Source organism: Saccopteryx bilineata, chromosome 4, assembly GCF_036850765.1.
Source record: "Saccopteryx bilineata isolate mSacBil1 chromosome 4, mSacBil1_pri_phased_curated, whole genome shotgun sequence".
Classification (NCBI taxonomy): Eukaryota; Metazoa; Chordata; class Mammalia; order Chiroptera; family Emballonuridae; genus Saccopteryx; species Saccopteryx bilineata.
The window spans coordinates 276,887,357-276,909,145 of NC_089493.1; the positions used below are offsets into that span (position 1 = coordinate 276,887,357).

At 37.7% G+C, this 21,789-nt stretch overlaps 1 protein-coding gene and 1 non-coding gene across 8 annotated transcripts in view; one reads left to right on the forward strand and one right to left on the reverse strand.

Moving 5' to 3' along the window:
- The window catches only part of MRTFB (myocardin related transcription factor B), a 309,731-nt gene that overhangs the window by 132,323 nt on the left and 155,619 nt on the right, over positions 1–21,789 (reverse strand). For all 7 annotated transcript variants that reach the window (XM_066274807.1, XM_066274805.1, XM_066274810.1 and 4 more), the window contains one exon: positions 1,468–1,678. In XM_066274807.1, the coding sequence (XP_066130904.1) occupies positions 1,468–1,621 (154 nt within the window). In that variant the 5' untranslated portion in view covers positions 1,622–1,678. The remainder of the gene's footprint in view (positions 1–1,467; positions 1,679–21,789) is intronic.
- On the forward strand, positions 18,175–18,250 carry TRNAT-GGU (transfer RNA threonine (anticodon GGU)). The gene has a single exon. It is a non-coding gene; the product is annotated as a tRNA-Thr (tRNA).

Here is a 21,789-nt window from a genome sequence, read left to right on the forward strand (position 1 = left end):
GAGCTTCCCTTATATTCAGGCATACATATTTAAGAGAACATTCTTGCAAGAGAATGTGGTGAGCTGGTCCAGTAAACCCACAGAGTATAAACTGATTCCACATGCTTCACTTCTCTCCTCTGCTACATATGACCATTTTCTTGAGCAACTGTACATTAGGAGCAATTTTATACCTACTCAATTCTTTTTATTACTTTTTCTGGCAGGTAATAATTTCAACATTATTATACTAATCCAAGTACACTGTGTAAATTTGGTCACATACCACTAAGGTAAAGCTAGGCCCCTAATTGATGGAAGGTTCTAAAGCCATCACCTGTCAACCACAGTCTCATGAAGGTTTTGATAGCACTTTAGCCAAGATATCACTGTAGACCAATTAAACTACACAAGAATTGTGCCTATCAGCAAGCATCAGAAGGGAGAACAAGTTCTATTCCAAACATGTACTAAAGAACTGAGAATAGTAGTATATGTCCTTTATCCATTTTCCTGAATAAGATAAAGCCAATAATGAAAAGAATTGGGAACACCCAGAACCCAGAAAAATAAGTAACAAGATAGTGCATATGGAAGTGTTCTATAGGGAAATAGTTTCATTTCTTCTGGCTTTTAAAAGTGAAACGTAAAATATATATTGTGAATATAAGACTCATCAGAACTGAGGAAAGCAAAATAAGTCCAGTTGAAATTCTTAATTCTGTACTTTTAATATGCAAACTTAGTGTTTTCATAAATTTTTATATATCTTTGTTTTTATGTTTTAAGTATTAAGAATAAGTGTATATCATTTCTCTATATTCAGTTATGCTAAAAATTGTCAGTATTGTGTTTTTTTGGGAACTCTGGGATGCCTCTGTGATCAATGAAAAATTCCTGAACAGATAATAAATAAAAAGAAAATATTCATTTTGTATACAAGGATGAGCCAGCTAAAGGTGGAAAATATGGCCATATCCAATATCCATTAATATAGAAAATACTCAAACACTATTGTTTTCTTAGTGATCATTAAGATAGTGCAAATTTTGCCAATTCTGAAAATAAGGTGCAACACATTGGAGATGAGGATATTGGAAGGAGAATCTTTAAATCCACAATCTATTTTTCCTGGAATCAGCACAGGAAGCTACTTTCCGATACCATTCCAGCATGAAATTATCCACTTGTGCTAAGATGGTTGAATCTAAAGTTTATTTCCAAAGATAATGCTGCTACCAAAAATACTGGGGAAATGATGGAAGAACTGGATGGAAATTGAAATTCTGCCTGTTACTCAAAACCAGCCAGTACCCCTATGAGGTTTTCTCCTCTGTGACAGACTGCCAAATGTAACTGGCGATAAATAAGTAAATAAATAAAAACATAAATATGTAAATAAAAATTACTACCAAAGAGAAATAAATTGGGCTCACAAGAGGTAAGTCTTCAAACCAAAATCCCCACTGCACACGCTGAAGAACTCACCATTCTTCCTTTCGTTCAGAGGGGGTAAGTACTGACTGGACTGCAAGGAGAGCTCCTGGAATTCGTGGGCAACGGCTTCACTCTGAGGACTTGGAGCAAGATGGGCTAAAGGTCCCAATTCGTCCTCGGTGTCTAGTGCCCCTGTGTGATCCATTGTGTTCCAGCAACTGACGACAGGGAGTATGAAACACTTCTTAAACTGCTGAAGAGACTGTCAACATAAAAAAATTTGTAAGTATGTGATACATTTATTTTTTCTCTAAATTGTATAAAAGTATTAAAACGAGATCTCTTGGTTCTGGTTCAGTTTCACGGCTGTGTGACAAATGGATCTCAGGTTCCTTGTACAACACACAGCAATAATATATTTCCCATCTAAAAACCGGATAAATTAAAGTCGAAAGTATTTTGAATCATTTTTTATATAGTATAAAAAAAAGTTATGTTACTAATGACATTAAATATTTTAATGCATCTTAAAATGAGACAAAAGTCAAATAATGCTGATAAAATAAAAAAGCAGTCTGGCTTGAAAATCTATCTTAACTGCTACAAATCATCCTGATTGACAGAGAAATCTGTAATTGAAGTACCAAAGACACAACTAAAACTAAGTATGTGACACTGGCTTAGGGGCTGAGTGGTGCACAGCAACAAAATTGTTCTTGAAAGCTAGAAAAATGGCTGTCCATATTAGGTAATGGCAAAACATTTGATCAAACTGTTGCCTGCTTAGTAGCATGTCATACCAGTTTGTTTATCCACTTATCTATTGGTGGACATTTGAGTTGTTTATAGTTTTATCCTATTAGAAATAAAGACGCCATGAACATTCTTGTACAAATATTTATAGGGATATATACTTTCACTTCTTTGGGTAAATATCTAGGAATGAAATGGCTGGATCATATGGCAGCTGCATGTTCAAAAAAAAAACAACTAACAAACTGTTTTCCAAAGTGGTTGTGCCATTTTGCCTCTTATGTGCAGTGAATGAGAGTTCCATTTTCCAACCAACACTTGACATGGTCAATCTTTTCTATTTTAGTTATTTTAATGAGACTGTAGTGGTATTTCATTGTGGTTTTAATTTGCATTTCTCTAATAATGTTGAGGATCTTTTACTGTGCTTATTTCCTATCTATATCTTTGGTTAAGTATCTAATCAAATCTTTTCATTTTTAAAATTAGGGGGTTTATTTTCTTATCAGTTTTGAGAGTTCTTTATATATTCTAGACAAATATATAAAATTTGTCCAGAATATATAAAATTTGAAAATATTTTCCCCAAGTCTATGTTCTTAATAGTGTTTTATAAAGAACAGATGTTTTTAATTTGAAGTTCAACTTACCCATTTTTTTCTTTTATAGATCACATTTCTAGTATTTTAACTAAGCAATCTATGATTAACCCAAGTTCACAAAGATTACCTCTTTTGTTTTCTTTAAATGTTTTACAGGTTTTGTTTTTATATTTAAGTCCATGATGCACTTTGGGTTAGTTTATACATATACTACAAGATTTGAATCCAAGTTTTTTGGGGGAGGGGTAAGTAAGGCTATGTGACTGTTTCAGCACATTATTGAAAGGTAATCTTTTCTTCACTAACTTGCCTTTGCACCTTTGTTGTAGGTCAAATGACCATGATGAACATCTAGGTCAATTTCTTGACTCTATATTTAGTTTCCAGGGAGGAGAAAGCCACAAAACAGGAGCCTCTAAATTCTTTGTGTAAACTCTGCCCAAGCCTCTGGCTGATCCCTAAATTATGCATACGTAGGGCAACTAAGGCAAAAAGAACAGAAAACTGTTCCAGCTGCTGTTCACCATAGGAAAGATGAAATCTGCAAACGTGACTTCAGCAAAATTAACTGCCTGTTAAAATAAAGCAATACTCCTGAGAGAGAACCTTATAGAAACCAGAGTCTCTTATAACTGTGCTTCCAGAATTAAACATGCAACAAAAATACCCTCTAATAATGAAGGCATAATTGTCACCAAGACAAAAACTACAAGAAATGCTAAAAGAATTTCTTCAGGTTGAAGGGCCATGTTACCATATAGAAACCTGGATCTTAGGACTGAAAAGCATCAGAAACAGTGAACATGTAAATAAATACCAAGACTAGTTTTTCCTCTTCATTTCTTTAATATTATGATTCAAAGTAAAAATTAAAACACTGTTATGGAGTTTATAATGTATACAGATGTAGTATATATGGCAGTTATAAAGAATGAGGAAGAGGTTACCATATTACAACATCCTTACACTTCTATACATTATGTAAAAGTGGGCCCTAGCCGTTTGGCTCAGTGGTAGAGCGTCGGGCCGGTGTGTGGAAGTCCTGGGTTCAATTCCCAGCCAGGGCACACAGGAGAAGTGCCCACCTGCTTCTCCACTCTTCCCCCTCTCCTTCATCTCTATCTCTCTTTTCCCCTCCTGCAGCCAAGGCTCCATTGGAGCAAAGTAGGCCCGGGCACTGAGGATGGCTCCATGGCCTCTGTCTCATGTGCTAGAATGGCTCCAGTGGCAACAGAGCAACAGCCCCAGATGGGCAGAGCATCGCCCCCTGGCGAGCATGCCGGGTGGATCCTGGTTGGGCACATGCGGAAGTCTCTCTGCTTCCCACTTCTCACTTCAGAAAAAAAAAATGAGGATAATTTAAGGCACCTCTGGGACACCAAGCATATGAACATTAGCATCAGAGGGGTACCAGAAGGAGAAGAGAAAAGGTAAGGGACTAAAAACTGATTTTAAGGTATAATGACTAAAAACTTCCCTACCCTGACAAAGGAAATAAACACACAAGTCCAGGAAGTTCAGGGAATCCTAAACAAGATGAATCCAAAGAGGCTCATACCAAGTTACAAAATAATTAAAATGCCAAAGATTAAAAACAAAGCAAGAATCTTAAAAGTAGCAAGAGAAAAGCCATTAGTTACCTACAAGGAAGCTCCCATAAGACTGTCAGCTGATTGCTCAACAGGAACTTTGCAGGTCAGAAGGAACTGGCATAAAATATTCAAAGTGATAAAAAAGACCTACAGCCAAGATTATTCTACCCAGCAAATGTATCATTTAGAATTGAAGGAGAGATTAATAATTTCCAGACCAAGAAAATAAAGCTAAAGGAGTTCATCACCACCAAACTAGTATTACAAAAAATATTACAGGGACTTCTTTAAGATCAGAAATATGAATAATACAGAAAAAAAATTAATTCTCCCTAACAATAGCAAACACACATAATAAAAACTATTCAACCAACTATAAAGCTAGTAAAAAGATTAAAAGACAAAGAAGTAGAAATATCATGTGTAATTACAACAATAAATTAAGGGATAGACATAAACACACATATAAAAGATGTAAACAATAATGAAAAACATAAATATGAAGAGTTAGTAAAAACTGTAGTGACTTTAGAATGTATTTAAGTTATCATCAACTTAAAGCAGACTGCTATAAACACAGCTTGGTATACATGAAGCACATAGTAACCATGAAACAAAAACCACAAGAGATATACAAGACATAAAGAGAAGGGAATCCAAACACAACACTATATAAAGTTATCAATATAAAAGAGAGGAGAACAAGAGAATAAAAAAGGAACAGAGAATAAATACGAAGAGATTAGAAAACAATAAAATGGCAATAACTACATATCTATCAATAATGTAAATGGACGAAATGTAATAGACCTTAAATGTAAATGGACGAAATGCTCTGATCAAAAGACCTAGCTAGGGTGGCTGAATGAGTTAAAAAAAAAAAAAAGACCCGTGCATATGCTGCCTACAAGAGACCTACTTTAACTCAAAAGACAGGCACAGACTAAATATAAAAAGATGGAAAAAGATATTTTATGCAAATGCAACAAACAAAAAGCTGGGACAGCAATACTTACATCAGACAAAGACTAAAACAACAGCTCTAACAAGAGACAAAGACAGGCATTTCATAATGATAAATGGATAAATCCAAAAAGAGGATATAACTCTTGTAAATATTTAAGCATCCAATGTAAACATGTAAAGTCAATATTAACAGACATAAAGATAGAATTTGAAAGATAAAGTAATAGTAAGAGACTTTAACACCACATTAGCATCAATGGATAGATCATAAACACAGAAAATCAACAAGGAAAGAGTAACCTTAAATGACATTATATCAGATGGTGGTAACTGACATTTTAGAACAATTCACCCAACAGTGGCAGAATAAATATTCCTTTGAAATGCACAATGACCATTCTCTGGACATACTACATATTAGGTCACACACACACACACACACAAAAAAAAACCTAAGTAAATTTAAGAAGATCGAAATCATACTAAGCATCTTTTCAAATCATTATGGTATGAAACAGAAATCAATTACAAGAAGAATACTGAAGGAAAAAAGGGGGGGAGGCTAAAAACATGCTACTGCACAATAACTGGGCTAACAATGAGATCAAGAAAGAAATCAAAAGATGCCTTGAGTCTCTGGCCAGTTAGTTCAGTGGATGGAGCATCAGCCCAGTGTGTGTACATCCTGGGTTTGATTCCTGGTTGGGCACACAAAGGAAGCGACCATCTGCTCCCCCTTCTCTCTCTTTTCTCCTCTTGCAGCCAGTGGCTCAACTGGTTTGAGCATCAGCCCCAGGTGCTGAGGATAGTTCGGTTGTTAAGAACGCATCAGCCCCAGGCACTGAGGATAGCTCGATTGTTCACAACGCATCAGCGTCAGGTGCTTAAAATAACTGGGTTGATCCAAGCATCAGACCTAGACATGGGTTGCCAGGTGGATCCTGGTCGGGGTGCATGTGGGAGACTGTCTCACTATGTCCCCTTCTTTCACATAAAAAATTAAAAAAAAAAAGAGATGTCTTGAGACAAATGAAAATAAAAACATAATGACCCCAAATCTATGAGGCAGAGCCAAAGCAATTCTAAGAGGGAAATGTATAGCAAACAAGCCTACCTCAAGAAACAAGGAGAGCCTGACAAGGAGGTGTCACAGTGAACAGAGCACTGGACTGGGACGCAGAGGACCTAGGTTTGAATCCTCAAGGTCACTGGTTTGAGAATGGGCTCACCAGCTTGAGCACAGGGTCACTGGCTTGAGCGGGGGATCATAGACATGACCCCATGGTTGCTGGCTTGAGCTCAAAGGTCACTGGCTTGAAGCTCAAGGTCGCTGGCAAGGGGTCACTCGCTCTGCTGTAGCCCCACTGGTCAAGGCACGTATGAGAAAGCAATCAATGAACAATTAAGGAGCCACAACAAAGAACTGATGCTTCTCATCTCTCTCACTTCCTGTATCTCTGTCCCTCTCCTTCTCTCTCACTGTCTCTGTCACCAAAAGTAAAATAAACAAAGAAACAAGGAGAAAATATCAAATAGTTAACAATCTAACCTTACGCCTAAAGGAGTAAGAACAAGAAGAACAAACAAGACACAAAGTGAAAAGAAGGAAAGAAATGATAAAAACCAGAGTGAAAAATAAAGAAAATATAGTCTAATGAACAGAAAAGATCAATAAAACCAATAGCTAGTTCTTTGAAGAGATAAACTGACAAATCTTTAGCCAAACTCATAAAGAAAAAAAAAAGAGTGGCTCAAATAAAATCAGAAATATAAAGAGAAGTGACAACCGACACCACAGAAATACAAAGGATCCTAACAAAATACTACAAAAACAAGTACACTGCTCACAAAAGGTAAGGGAAAATTTCGATGCTTCATATTCATTTTGAAATACAGTGGTACCTTGAGATACGAGTTTAATTTGTTCTGTAACTGAGCTCGTAAGTCAGTCAACTTGTATATCAAACAAATGTCTACCATTTTAAATAACTGAAAGATATTTAATCCGTTCCAGCCCTGTGAAACATCCCCAAACCATCCTAAATTATAAAAAAAGACGTCTTTAATTAAGAAACACACATGTATACTTTACAAATGCAAAACAAAATATACAAAATAAAAGAAAAAAGTGTTATTTAGTACTGTCTTCTTACCTTGGAGACAGACGAGTGCGGCTAATGGAGGTGAATGATGGAGGAGGGAGGGAGGGAGGAAGGGATGCAGGCACTGTAGACACATAAACTAAATAAAACTGCACTTTCTTAACCTAAATGTAAACTAAAACTGCATTTTCTTTAACTTAAACAAAACTATAACTGCACTTTCTTACTTAAAATGAAACCACAAAAACTTAATTGTAAAAAAACGCACTTTCTTAACTTTAAACTTAACCTGAGCTTAACATTATGTATTTTTCATTTAATCATCACCTGTTTTTGCCTTTTTGGCTATACTTTCGGCACTTTCACTTGCAGGACTTTTGAATAAAAATCTATCTAAAGAGGTTTGCTTTTGCCTGCCTTTTAAAATGTTACGGAAATGTGACAAACAAGTGTCATTAAAAAGCGCTAGAAAAAGTTTCAATAAAACTTGAAAGCTTGCCTGACCAGGCGGTGGCACAGTGGATAGAGTGTCAGACTGGGACACGGAGGAGCCAGGTTTGAAACCCCAAGGTCGCCGGCTTGAGCATGGGCTCATCTGGTTTGAGCAGGGCTCACCAGCTTGAGCCCAAGGTTGCTGGCTTGAGCAAGGGGTCACTTGGTCTCCTGTGGCCCCCCAGTCAACGCACATATGAGAAAGCAATAGATGAACAACTAAGGTGCTGAAACAAAGAATTGATGCTTCTCATCTCTCTCCCTTCCTGTATGTCCCTATCTGTCCCTATCTGTCTCTGTCACAAAAATTAAAAACTTGAAAGCTTCTCCCACATTGCCAGCATATCTTTAATTTCACTTATAGAAATCACTTCCTCTGACTCTACCTCCTCCTCACTACTAATCTCTTGCAGAAGCTCCATATGTTGCATCATCTGTAGCTCCTTCAACTCCTCAGTTGAGAGTTCCTCCTCATGTTCCTCGACGAGCTCGTTTACGTCACCCTCATATACCTCTAGACCAGGGGTCTCAAACTCGTGGCCTGCGGGCCGCATGCGGCCCGCCAAACAATTTTGTGCGGCCCACAGACTAATCCACGAAGTTCAAAATATTTTGGATAAAATTAAGTAAGCCTAGGGGCCTACTTGTATTTTTCATTTCTCTAGCATCCTAGCTAGATATTAGCTTAGTTGACAGCAGTTGTGATGCGAACTACAGTTTCTGGTCGTTTTGTGACACTGAGTAAACTGCATGTACGATTGTGCTTGTTGTACTGATTTTTTTTTTGTTTTCAACTGCAGTGAGAAAAGTGTTGCATAACAGTTGCCTTTTGTAGACCTAGTGCGTCCCGCCGAAGGGCTGTGATCTTGCTCTGTGGCCCACATGCTGAGTTGAGTTTGAGACCCCTGCTCTAGACCCATCGACTTTCCAAGGGACACAATCTCCTCCAACGCTTCTACCTCGGTCTCGGTCTCCAGTTTGAATCCTTCAAAATCCCTGTCTGCAACAACATCAGGCTATAACTTTTTCCATGCCGAGTTCAAGGTTCTTCTTGTAACCTCTTGCCATGCCAAGTCAATAATGCGTAAACATATTACAATGTAGTGATCTTTCCAAAACTCTTGAAGGGTTAGAATGGTATTCTCAGTCATCTCAAAGCAGTGGCGGAACAAGTGCTTTGTGTAAAGCTTTTTAAGGCTGGAATGACCTGCTGATCCATAGGTTGCAAGATTAAAGTCGTATTTGGTGGGAAGTAGAGGACTTTCAAGAATTTGAACTCATAGAGAATGTCATCTTCAAGACCAGGTGGGTGGGCTGGAGCATTATCAAGGATTAGTAACGCTTTCATCGGGAGTTTATTTTCTTGAAGATATTTCTTTACTGCAGGACCAAAGACGAGATTTACCCATTCAATAAAAAAATTGCAGCGTAACCCATGCCCTAGCATTGGTGCGCCACATAACCTGCAGTTTTTCTTTAAGAATTTTGTGAGTCTTACAGCAGTGGTCCCCAACCCCGTGGGCCATTTGGTACCAGTCCTCAGAGAAAGAATAAATAATTTACATTATTTCCATTTATATTTAAGTCTGAATGATGTTTTATTTTTTAAAAATGACCAGATTCCCTCTGTTACATCCGTCTAAAACTCACTCTTGACTCTTGTCTCATAAGTTTGACAATTATATTTTAAAATACCACAGTTTTTACGCCGGTCGCATAATTTTATTTTGTGCATTTATTTGTCCCACCCTAAAGGCCGGTCTGTGAAAATATTTTCTGACATTAAACTGGTCCATGGCCCAAAAAAGGTTATAGGCTCGAGGATTTTTGGAATGATACACTAGCAGTGGCTTTACTTTACAGTCACCGCTAGCATTTGCACACAATGCAAGGGTCAGATGGTCCTTCATGGGTTTATGGTCTGGCAGTTTCCTCTCTTCTGTGGTGATGAAAGTCCTCCGGGGCATTTTTTTCCAAAATAATCCTGTTTTATAACAGTTGAACACTTGTTGGGGGATGTAGCCTTCCTTTGTGATAAGCGCAGCAAAACGTGCGATGTACTCCTCAGCTGCCTTAACGTCAGCACTCACAGCTTCACCATGCCTCACCACCGAGCGGATGCCAGATCTCTTCTTGAAATTTTCAAACCAGCTGTGACTTGCCTTAAACGTATCTTCTGCTGCCTCTTTTGAGGTTGATGGTTCTTTCTTCTTCAAGTCACCGTAAATAATACGTGCCTTTTCGCATATTACAGTCTCCATCACTGTATTTCCTGCCAGCTCTTTCTCTTTCACCCACACCAGCAGAAGCTTCTCCATTTCTTCCTGAATATTTGTTCTTAATTGGGACAGAATTATAGCTACTTTCTCTGGATTTGCCCTTTTGATGGCATCCTTTTGTTTAAGGATGGTACAAATTGTAGATGTATTGCAGTCATACAGCCTTGCCAGTGCGATCACTCATACATCACGCTCATGTTTTTCTATTATTTCTTGCTTTATTTCTATTGACATCATTCTCTTTTCCTTCTCACCACTATCCTTTACACTCACTTTCTTCGGCCCCATGATAACACACAAAAAAAGTTAGTAAAAAATGCAAAAATGATGCAAGAACGAGTACAGCACACGAGATTCGACTTGATTCTGTGGGTAACATGTGAGAAAGAATGAGATGCTGGTGTTGTGCTGCTGATACTGGACCTGTGCGCCAACGCGCCAACTAGCAGCAGCTTCCCGAATCATGGCTCATATCTTGGAATATCACTCAAATCTCAAACAAAAATACGGACCAAGTCGCAGCTCATATCTTAAAAAATTTGTATGTTGGTCTGCTCGTATCTCCAGGTACCACTGTATCCCCTAATTTTTGTGAGCAGTGTATATGCCAACAAATTGGACAACTGGGAAGAAATGGATAAGTTCCTAGGAGCATACAATCTTCTAAGAACGAATCAGAAGAAATAGAAAATCTGAACAGACTGATAACTACTAACAAAATTAATTTAGTAATCAAAAACTCCAATCAAAGAGAAGTCATGGACCAGATGGCTTCACAGGTAAATTTTATAAAACATTCTGAGAATCAGTACTTAACTTTTCCAAACTAATCCAAAAAATATAGAGGAGGAAAACCCAAAACCCATTTTATGACACTAGCATTACCCTGGTACCAAAACCGGACAAAAATCCTAAAAATAACAAACAAACCCAAACTAGCAAACTGAATTCAGCAATACATTAAAAGTAACATCCACCATGATCAAGTGGGATTTACTCCTGGGATGTAAGGTTAGTTCAACATCTGCAAGTCAATTGACATAATAATACATCACATAAAATGAAAGATAAACAGCATATGATCATATCAATAGATTAGAAAAAGAATTTAACAAAATTCTGTATATATTTTTAATAAAAACTCTCAAGAAAGTGGGACTGGGCCCTGGCCAGTTGGCTCAGTGGTAGAGCATTGGCCTGGCATGCAGGAGTCCCGGGTTCGATTCCTGGCCAGGGCACACAGGAGAAGCGCCCATCTGCTTCTCCACCCCTCCCCTCTCTTTCCTCTGTCTCTCTCTTCCCCTCCCGTAGCCAAGGCTCCATTGGAGCAAAGTTTACCCGGGCGCTGGGGATGGCTCTGTGGGCTCTGCCTCACTAGAATGGCTCTGACTGCGGCAGAGCGACGCCCCAGATGGGCAGAGCATCGCCCCCTGGTGGGCATGTCAGGTGGATCCCGGTCAGGCACATGCGGGAGTCTGTCTGACTGCCTCCCCGTTTCCAACTTCAGAAAAGTGCAAGGAAAAAAAAAGAAAGTGGGACTGGAGGAAGTATACCTCAAAATAATGAAGGGCGTATATGACAAACCCACAGCTAACATCAATATTCAAAGGTGAAAAGCTGAAAGCTTTTTCTCTGAAATCAGGAACAAGATAAGGATGTCCATTTTTACTACCTTTATTCTACACAATTAATCTATGACAAAGGAAGCAAAATTGCAAGTGCTAGGCACAGCAATCTGACAAGAAAAATAAAAAGCACTTGAATTGAAAAGACAGAAGTAAATTTTCCTTAATTTGCAGATGACATAACACTATATATAGAGAATTTTAAAGAGTTCACCATAAAACCAAAAGCTATTAGAACTAAAGTAGCAGGATAAAAAATTAATATTCAGAAATCAGTTGCATTTTTATAAACCAATAGCGAACTAATAGAAAGAAAAATTAAGAAAACAATGCCATTCACAATTATGCCCAAACCAGTAAAATACCTAAGACTAAATTTAACCAAGGATGTAAAAGACCTATACTCTAAAAACTGTAAGACACTGAAGAAAGATAGTTACGATACAAATAAATGGAAGGCTACACTGTGTTCATTGACAGAGAGAATTAACACTGTTAAAATATCCATACTGGCCTGACCTGTGGTGGTGCAGTGGATAAAGCGTCGACCTGGAAGTGCTAAGGTCACCGGTTCGAAACCCTGGGCTTGCCTGGTCAAGGCACATATGGGAGTTGATGCTTCCAGCTCCTCCCCCCCCTCTCTCTCTGTCTCTCCTCTCTCTCTCTCTCTCTCTGTCTCTCTCTCTCCTCTCTAAAATGAATAAATAAAATAAAAATAAAAATAATCCATATTATCCAAAACAATCTACCAATTTAATGCAATCTCTCTCAAAATGCCAATGGCATTTTTCACAAAGTTAGAACAATTAATCCTAAAATTTATAGGGAACCACAAAAGACCTTGAATGGCCAAAGCAATCTTGTAAAGAAAGATCAAAGTTGGGAGGAACCAGGCTACATGATAACAAACTGTATTGCAAGGCTATAGTCAGTCATCAATACAACATGGAACTCACATGAAAAGACACACAGATCAATGATACAGAACAGAGGACCCAGAAACAAACTCATCCCTATATGGTCAATTAATCTATGACAAAGGAAGCAAGAATATACAATGGGGTAAAAATAGTTACTTCCATAAATGGTGACAGGAAATCTCAACAAATACATACAAAAAACTGAAACTAGAACACTTTCTTACACCATATACAAGAATTAAAGACTTAAATGTAAGATGTAAGACTTAAGACCGTAAAATTTTTAGAAGAAAACATAGGCAGTAAACTTTTTGACACTGCTCTAAGTAATGTTTTTTGGATATGCCTCCTTAGGTATGGAAACAAAAGAACTATGTCAAATTAAAAGATTTTGTATAGTGAAGGAAATCATCTATAAAACAGTAAGAGACCCTGACTGGATAGCGTGTTCAGTTAGAGCATCATCCCGATATTCAAAAGTTGCAGGTTTGAACCCCAGTCAGGGCATTTCCAGGAACGGATCGATGTTTCTGCCTCACTCTCTTTCTTCCTTCCATTCCTCTCTCTCTAAAATTAATAAATAAAAAATTTAAAAATAACAATAAGATAACCTACTGGATGGGAAAAGAAATTTGCCCATGATTCATCTGATAAGGGGTTAATATCCAAAATATATTAGGAACTCATAAAAATATAAACAATCCAATTTAAAAATGCTCAGAGGGCCTCAAGAGACCTATCTCCAGAGGCCATACAGATGGCCACAGACATATAAAAAGATAATCAATGTTACATGTCATCATGGAAATGCAAACTGAACCACAATGAGATATCACCTCATACCTGTCAGAATGTCTATCATCAATAAATCAACGAACAACATGTGTTGTTGAGGATATGGAGAAAAAGGAACTCTTGTGCACTATTGATGGGAATGTAAATTAGTACAGCCACTATGAAAACAGCAAAGCAGTTCCTCAAAAAAAAAAAAATTAAAATTGAACTATTATATGACAGAGCAATCCTACTTTTGAGTATTTACCTGAAGAAATCTAAAACACTAATTTGAAAAGATACATGCACCCCTATCAACATCACAGCACTACTCATAACAGCCAGGAGGAGATGGAAGCACTCAAGTGTCCATCCACAGATGAATAGATAAGATGTGGTAGATATATACAAACGATAAGAACAAATGAAATTCTGCCATCCGTGACAACATCAAGGGACCTTGATAATTATTCTAAGTGAAATAAGACAGAGAAAGACAAATACCATATAATTTTATTCAAGCCGAATATAAAAAACACAATAAATCAACAAACAAAACAGAAACAAACACATAGAGAAGAAATTGATGGTTGTCAGATGGGAGGGGCATTTGGGGGATGGTTGAAAAAGGGGGAGTGAGTAGGAAGTACAAATTGCCATTTATAAAAAGTCACAGGGATGTAAAGTACAGCATAGAGAAAACATTCAATAATATTGTAATAACTATGTATGGTGTCAGATGAGTAATAGACTAGCAGGGGGACCATTCTATGTTGTATAAATGTTTAACCACTATGTTTTACACTTGGTTGTTTCCTGGCTGATGATATTGGCCTATAATACTGTATGTAAACTGTAATTGGAAAATAAATCAAATTAAAAATGGGAGATAGGTTAAATTATTGTATATCCATAATACAATACTACAGTTACAAGAAAGAATGAGAAAGTTCTCCAGATAACACTGATATGAAAAATATCTGCTTTATTGCTAATGAAAGAATGCATTAGAAACAGAAAGAAGAATAGGAGTATATTCATTTATTGCTAAAATGAAATTCTGGATAAATACACAAGAATACAGTAGAGCAGTCCTGAACTGTGCGTGACTGCGGGGATGCAATGGAGTGATGCTGGCAGAGGTTAGAGGGAATTTTCGTATTATTTTCTCATATTTGAACAAGTAAATGTACTAATTGTGCAAAAAGGAAACAAAAAGATCTTGTTCCATCCTCCAATATATATATATATATATATATATATATATATATATATATATATACACACTCTCTCTCAGCTTCATGTCATTTGAAATTTGCCTTTTGTATATTCATCTTAGTCGATGATTAAAATATTGAACTGAAGAGAACTCGGCTAATCTTTGCATAAACTAATAAAAATCTTTCCTATTCAATGTCTCCTTTACCATTATGAAATGACCGTTTTTGTCTCTGATTACCTTTGTTGTCTTGTAGTCAGCATTGTTAGATATGAGTATTGCTATACCTGATTTTTTTTTGGATGTTATTTGCTTGGAGTATTGTTTTCCAGCCTTTCAAGGAGATATAACACTTCTTAATATATATGCATCAAACCAGGGAGCACCAAAATATATAAGACAGCTACTGACTGACCTAAAAACAAAAACCGATAAAAATACAATCATACTTGGAGACCTCAATACACTGCTGATGGCTCAAGATTGTTCATCCAAACAGAAAATCAATAAAGAAATATTGGCCTTAAACGAAACACTAGAACAACTGGGTATGATAGACATCTACAGGACATTTCATCCCAAAGTACCAGAGTATACATTTTTCTCTAGTGTACATGGAACATTCTCAAGAATTGACCATATGTTGGGCCACAAAAATAACATCAACAAATTCAGAAAGATTGAGATTATACCAAGCATATTCTCTGTTCATAAAGCTTTGAAACTGGAATTCAACTGCAAAAAATAGGTAAACCCACAAAAATGTGGAAACTAAACAACATACTTTTAAAAAATGAATGGGTCAAAGAAGAAATAAAAACAGAGATCAAAAGTTACATACAAACGAAAATAACAATACGACATATCAGAATCTCTGGGATGCAGCAAAAGCAGTAATAAGAGGGAAGTTCATATCACTACAAGCCTATATGAACAAACAAGAGAGAGCCCAAGTAAACCACATCTTAAGGAACTAGAAAAAGAAGAACAAAGGCAACCCAAACCATTAGACAAAAGGAAATAATAAAAATTAGAGAAGAAATAAAATAGAAAACAGAAAAACAATAGAAAAAATTAATAAAACAAAGAGCTGGTTCTTTGAAAAGATCAACAAAATTGACAAACCCTTGGCAAGACTCACTAAGGAAAAAAGAGAAAGGACTCAAACAAAATCCAAAATGAAAGAGGAGAAATCACCACAGATATCATAGATATACAAAGAATTATTGTAGAATACTATGAAAAACTATATGCCACCAAATTTAACAATCTAGAAGAAATGGATAAATTCCTAGAACAATACAATCTTCCTAGACTGAATCACGATGAAGCAGAAAGCCGAAACAGACCCATAAGCAGGGAGGAAATAGAAACAACTTATAAAAACCTCCCCCAAAATAAAAGTCCAGGGCCAGACGACTATACTAGTGAATTCTATCAAACATTCAAAGAAAACTTGGTTCCTATTCTACTCAAAGTCTTCCAAAAAATTGAAGAAGCAATACTTCCAAACATATTTTATGAGGCCAACATAACCCTCATACTGAAACCTGGCAAGGACGGCACAGAAAAAGAAAACTACAGACCAATATCTCTAATGAATACAAATGCTAAAATACTAAACAAAATACTAGCAAATCGAATACAACAACACATTAAAAAAATAATTCATCATGATCAAGTGGGATTCATCCCAGAATCACAAGGATGGTTCAACATACGTAAATCAGTTAACGTAACACATCATATCAACAAAACAAAGAACAAAAACCACATGATCGGCCCTGGCCGGTTGGCTCAGTGGTAGAGCGTCGGCCTAGCGTGCGGAGGACCCGGGTTCGATTCCCGGCCAGGGCACACAGGAGAAGCGCCCATTTGCTTCTCCACCCCTCCACCGCGCTTTCCTCTCTGTCTCTCTCTTCCCCTCCCGCAGCCAAGGCTCCATTGGAGCAAAGATGGCCCGGGCGCTGGGCATGGCTCTGTGGCCTCTGCCTCGGGCGCTAGAACGGCTCTGGTTGCAACATGGCGACACCCAGGATGGGCAGAGCATCGCTCCCTGGTGGGCAGAGCTTCGCCCCTGGTGGGCATGCCGGGTGGATCCCAGTCGGGCGCATGCGGGGGAGTCTGTCTGACTGTCTCTCCCTGTTTCCAGCTTCAGAAAAATGAAAAAAAAACAAAACAAAACACATGATCCTATCAATAGATGCAGACAAGGTATTCGATAAAATACAACAAAATTTTATGTTTAAAACACTCAACTTTTGGGTACAGAAGGAAAATATCTCAACATAATAAAGGCCATTTATGATAAACCATCAGCTAACATCATATTAAATGGCATAAAACTGAGGACTTTTCCCCTAAAATCAGGAAAAAGACAGGTAGTCCACTCTATCCACTCTTATTTAACATAGTGCTGGAAAAGAAGAAGTAAAGGTTTCACTTTTTGCAGATGATATGATCCTATACATTGAAAACCCCTAAGACTCCACAAAAAGACTACTAGAAACAATAAACTAATACAGTAAGGTCGCAGGATACAAAATTAATATACAAAAGTCCATTGCCTTCCTATATGCCAACAATGAAACATCAGAAAATGAACTCAAAAAAGCAATCTCCCTCATGGTTACAACAACAACAAAAAAATACCTAGGAATAAACATAACAAAGAATGTAAAGAACCTATATAATGAAAACTACAAAGCATTATTAAGGGAAATAAAAAAAGATACAATGAAATGGAAAAATATTCCTTGTTCCTGGATAGGAAGAATAAATATAGTCAAAATGACTATATTACCCAAAGTGATATACAAATTTAATGCAATTCCCATCAAAATTCCAATGGCATTTTTTAAAGAAATGGAACAAAAAGCCATCAGATTTATAAAAAAAACCCAAATAGCCAAAGCAATCCTAAGAAAAAAGAATGAAGCTGGGGGCATTACAATACCTGACTTCAAACTATATTATAGAGCCACCACAATCAAAACAGCATGGTATTGGCAGAAAAATAAACACTCAGACCAATGGAACAGAATAGAAAGCCCAGAAATAAAACCACATATATATGGTCAAATCATTTTTGATAAAGGGGCCAACAACACACAATGGAGAAAAGAAAGCCTCTTCAACAAATGGTGCTGGGAAAACTGGAAAGCCACATACAAAAGAATGAAACTCGACTACAGTTTGTCCCCTTGTACTAAAATTAATTCAAAATAGACCAAAGACCTAAAAATAAAAGACCTGAAACAATAAATTACATAGAAAACATAGGTACTAAACTCATGGACCTTGGTTATAAAGAGTACTTTATGAATTTGACTCCAAAGGCAAGGGAAGTGAAGGCAAAGATAAATGAATGGGACCACATCAGACTATGAAGCTTTTACACAGCAAGAGAAACTGACAACAAAACAGCCAACTAAGCCCTGGCCGGTTGGCTCAGTGGTAGAGCGTCGGCCTGGTGTGCGGAAGTCCCGGGTTCGATTCCCGGCCAGGGCACACAGGAGAAGCGCCCATCTGCTTCTCTACCCCTCCCCCTCTCCTTCCTCTCTGTCTCTCTCTTCCCCTCCCGCAGCCGAGGCTCCATTGGAGCAAAGATGGCCTGGGAGCTGGGGATGGCTCCTTGGCCTCTGCCCCAGGCGCTAGAGTGGCTCTGGTCACGACAGAGCAACACCCCAGAGGGGCAGAGCGTCGCCCCCTGGTGGGCAGAGCGTCGGCCCCTGGTGGGCGTGCCGGGTGGATCCCGGTCAGGCGCATGCGGGAGTCTGACTGCCTCTCCCCGTTTCTAGCTTCGGAAAAATACAAACAAACAAACAAAAAAACAAAACAAAACAAAAAAAACCCCCAGCCAACTAAATGGGAGATGATATTTTCAAACAACAGCTCAGATAAGGGCCTAATACCCCAAAAATACAAAGAACTTCTACAACTCAACAACAAACAAACAAATAAACAATCCAATATAAAAATAGGAAGAGGACATGAACAAACACTTCTCCCAGGAAGAAATACAAATGGCCAATAGATATATGAAAAGATGCTCATCTTCATTAGCTATTAGAGAAATGCAAATCAAAACTACAATGAGATACTACCTTACACCTGTTAGATTAGCTATTATCAATAAGACATGTGATAACAAGTGTTGGAGAGGCTGTGGAGAAGAAGCAACCCTCATTCACTGTTGGTGGGAATGTAAAGTAGTCCAACCACTATAGAAGAAAGTATGGTGGTTCCTCAAAAAATTAAAAATGAAGCTACCATATGACCCAGCAAACCCTCTACTGGGTATATACCCCTAAAATTCAAAAACATTGCTACATAAAGACACATGCAGCCCCATGTTCATTGCAGCATTGTTCACAGTGGCCAAGACATGGAAACAACCAAAAAGCCCTTCAATAGGTGACTGGATAAAGAAGATGTGGTACATATATACTATGGAATACTACTCAGCCATAAGAAATGATGACATTGGATCATTTACAACAACATGTATGGACCTTGATAACATTATACTGAGTGAAATAAGTAAATCAGAAAAAACTAAGAGCTATATGATTCCATTCATAGGTGGGATATAAAAATGAGACTCATGGACATGGACAAGAGTGTGGTGGTTACCGCGGGGGGGGGGTGAGGGAGGAGAGGGAGGGGATAGGGGGAGGGGCGGGGCAGGGCACAAAGAAAACCAGATAGAAGGTGACGAAGACAGATTGACTTTGGGTGATGGATATACAATATAATCAAAATGTCAAAATGATCTGGAGATGTTTTCTCTGAACATATGTGCCCTGATTTATCAATGCCACCCCATTAAAATAAATAATATTAAAAAAAGCAGAATTAAAAAAATCTTTCCTATTGATGTTAATCTACTACTCTGCACTAGCCCAACTTCAGAAGTTACAAAAAGCACAACTAAGGGCAAGTAATTTAACTTCCCTAAGCCTCTTGGTAAAATGGGTTTAGATAATATTTCCCTTGCAGGGTACAAATTAAATGAAACTGTATGTCAAGTGCTTGCAACCAAGCTTGGCAGAAGGCATTCAATAACTGCTTATTGGCTTCATTTTCAGTTATGGTTGTTTCCTGGCTGATGTATTCACCTAACTGCCATAATATTCAGCCCATATGTCATGAGAGACCTTGTCACAAAAGACCTGTGCTGGTGAAAGCTTTCTCCGCTGCTTGTTGGCCTGCTTGGGTTCCCATTCCAGCTCTGCAATTTTCTAGTTGGTGGGCAAGCTACTTACACTTTCAAAGCCACAGAATCTTTATTTAAAAATGGGGATGACAAAGATTTTAGTTCACAGTACTAAAGGAAGAAGTAAAGAAATATTAGATGTGAGGTGCACAGCAGAGCTTTGGGCACATACTAAGTAGTCAATAAATGTTAGCAATTAGTGTTATTATTTTGTCAACGACATTCCTGGCTCCCTATCATGCAAAATAACATACACGTCATGCTAAACCTCATTTTTCTCTTGTCTTGACTTTCTAATTATACTTAAAACTTCCAAATAAAAAAAGTTAATTCCTACCAACTGTTCTGACACACACACAAAAATATTCTAATGAATACATGATCATAGGGTTTAAATTTTTCCCTAACCAGGCATAACACAGGCCAGCTCTAAAAGTAACAGAGGCTGAAATCATTATCAATATTTTTATATTGTTTTTTCCAACATTTAGGATTTAACAGGCTTTGGATTTCTAGATATTTGGCAAAATAACATGGCTATTATGTATAAACTAAGGTTTCAGAAAGAAAAAAACTTGATTTTTTTAAAGAAAAGGTAGGTACTATTCCTACAGTCACTTCTTAAAACTAAGTACTCAAATTAGTCTCAGTGAGTTATTTCCCAAAGTTGTTCCTTTTAAAATAAAATTAATAAAATAAAAGCTCTCCGTTTACTTTTTATTCCTTAGAATATTGTTATCTCTAGCTTTTTCTTATAGTAGCCAAAGGCATCCAGGATTTTGAATTTAGTCCTTGAAAAGATTCTGTAGGGTTACAATTTCTGTACTGGAAATGACTAAACTTATGAAGGGGAAGGAGCCTCTGATTTCTGGGTTCCGCAAGCCTTTTGTTTTTCAAAGCAGCATTATTTTAATTATTTCCTATAAATTTATTATTGTCCTGAAGGATAACATTTTTCAGATAAACATTAAAAATCTTTAATCATCATTTGGACCATCACTTGGAAATGACCTCAGCATATTCTAAACCTTCAAAACAGATTTAGTGCATGAAAGCCCATTAGCCAAATAAGAAAAGCAACTATCACATGGAACTTCATTAAACAAGTTATTTCAGAAAGACTTAAGGGTTTTTATCAGATGAGTGGCAACAGAATACTTTTTGAAAATTCTGAGAGACAGGACTTAAAAAGGCTGCCAACCTGACTGAGGTGTGAGCAGAGAAGGACCATGCCAGCGCTCACTCACCCCCACCGCGACCCTAGGCTTCTCCGAGGCTTCTCTATCAGTATGCCTCCTTTGGCCGACATGACCATTCTCTTTGCCAAGCCAGGATTTCAATTAAACATCGGACAGGAATTAAGAGTTCCTTCCAAACACAAGAGAAACCTGGAGCCCCAAGTATTCTCCCCCAATGGAATTCCAGTCATAAAGCAGAGATAGAGAGGTTGAACAGAGCATGCTCTGGCTGAGGCTTTGACATTCACCCTCGCCAAGATGGCCTCAAAGATGGTGAGGCAGGTGCACCTGGCCGACCTACCTGAGACATACAGCAATGGGCACACACTCATGTCCACATAGCATGCTAGTCTCTTTCTCCTTGCACTATGTACTGTTAAAGACTGGTGACTTTAATATAGTCCTTGAGGCTGTAGGCAAGTGACTCCTAGAGGGGTCTTTATTTGAAGTGCTACGGGAATTCCAACAGGTACCAAAGGACAAAACAAAAGGCAGATTTCAGTTTTGAACAACCCAACCCTATGCACAAAAGCAAAGTATTCAAAGAACACACAGGAAAAAGTATAATAGGATAAACAGTAGCAGTTAAAAGT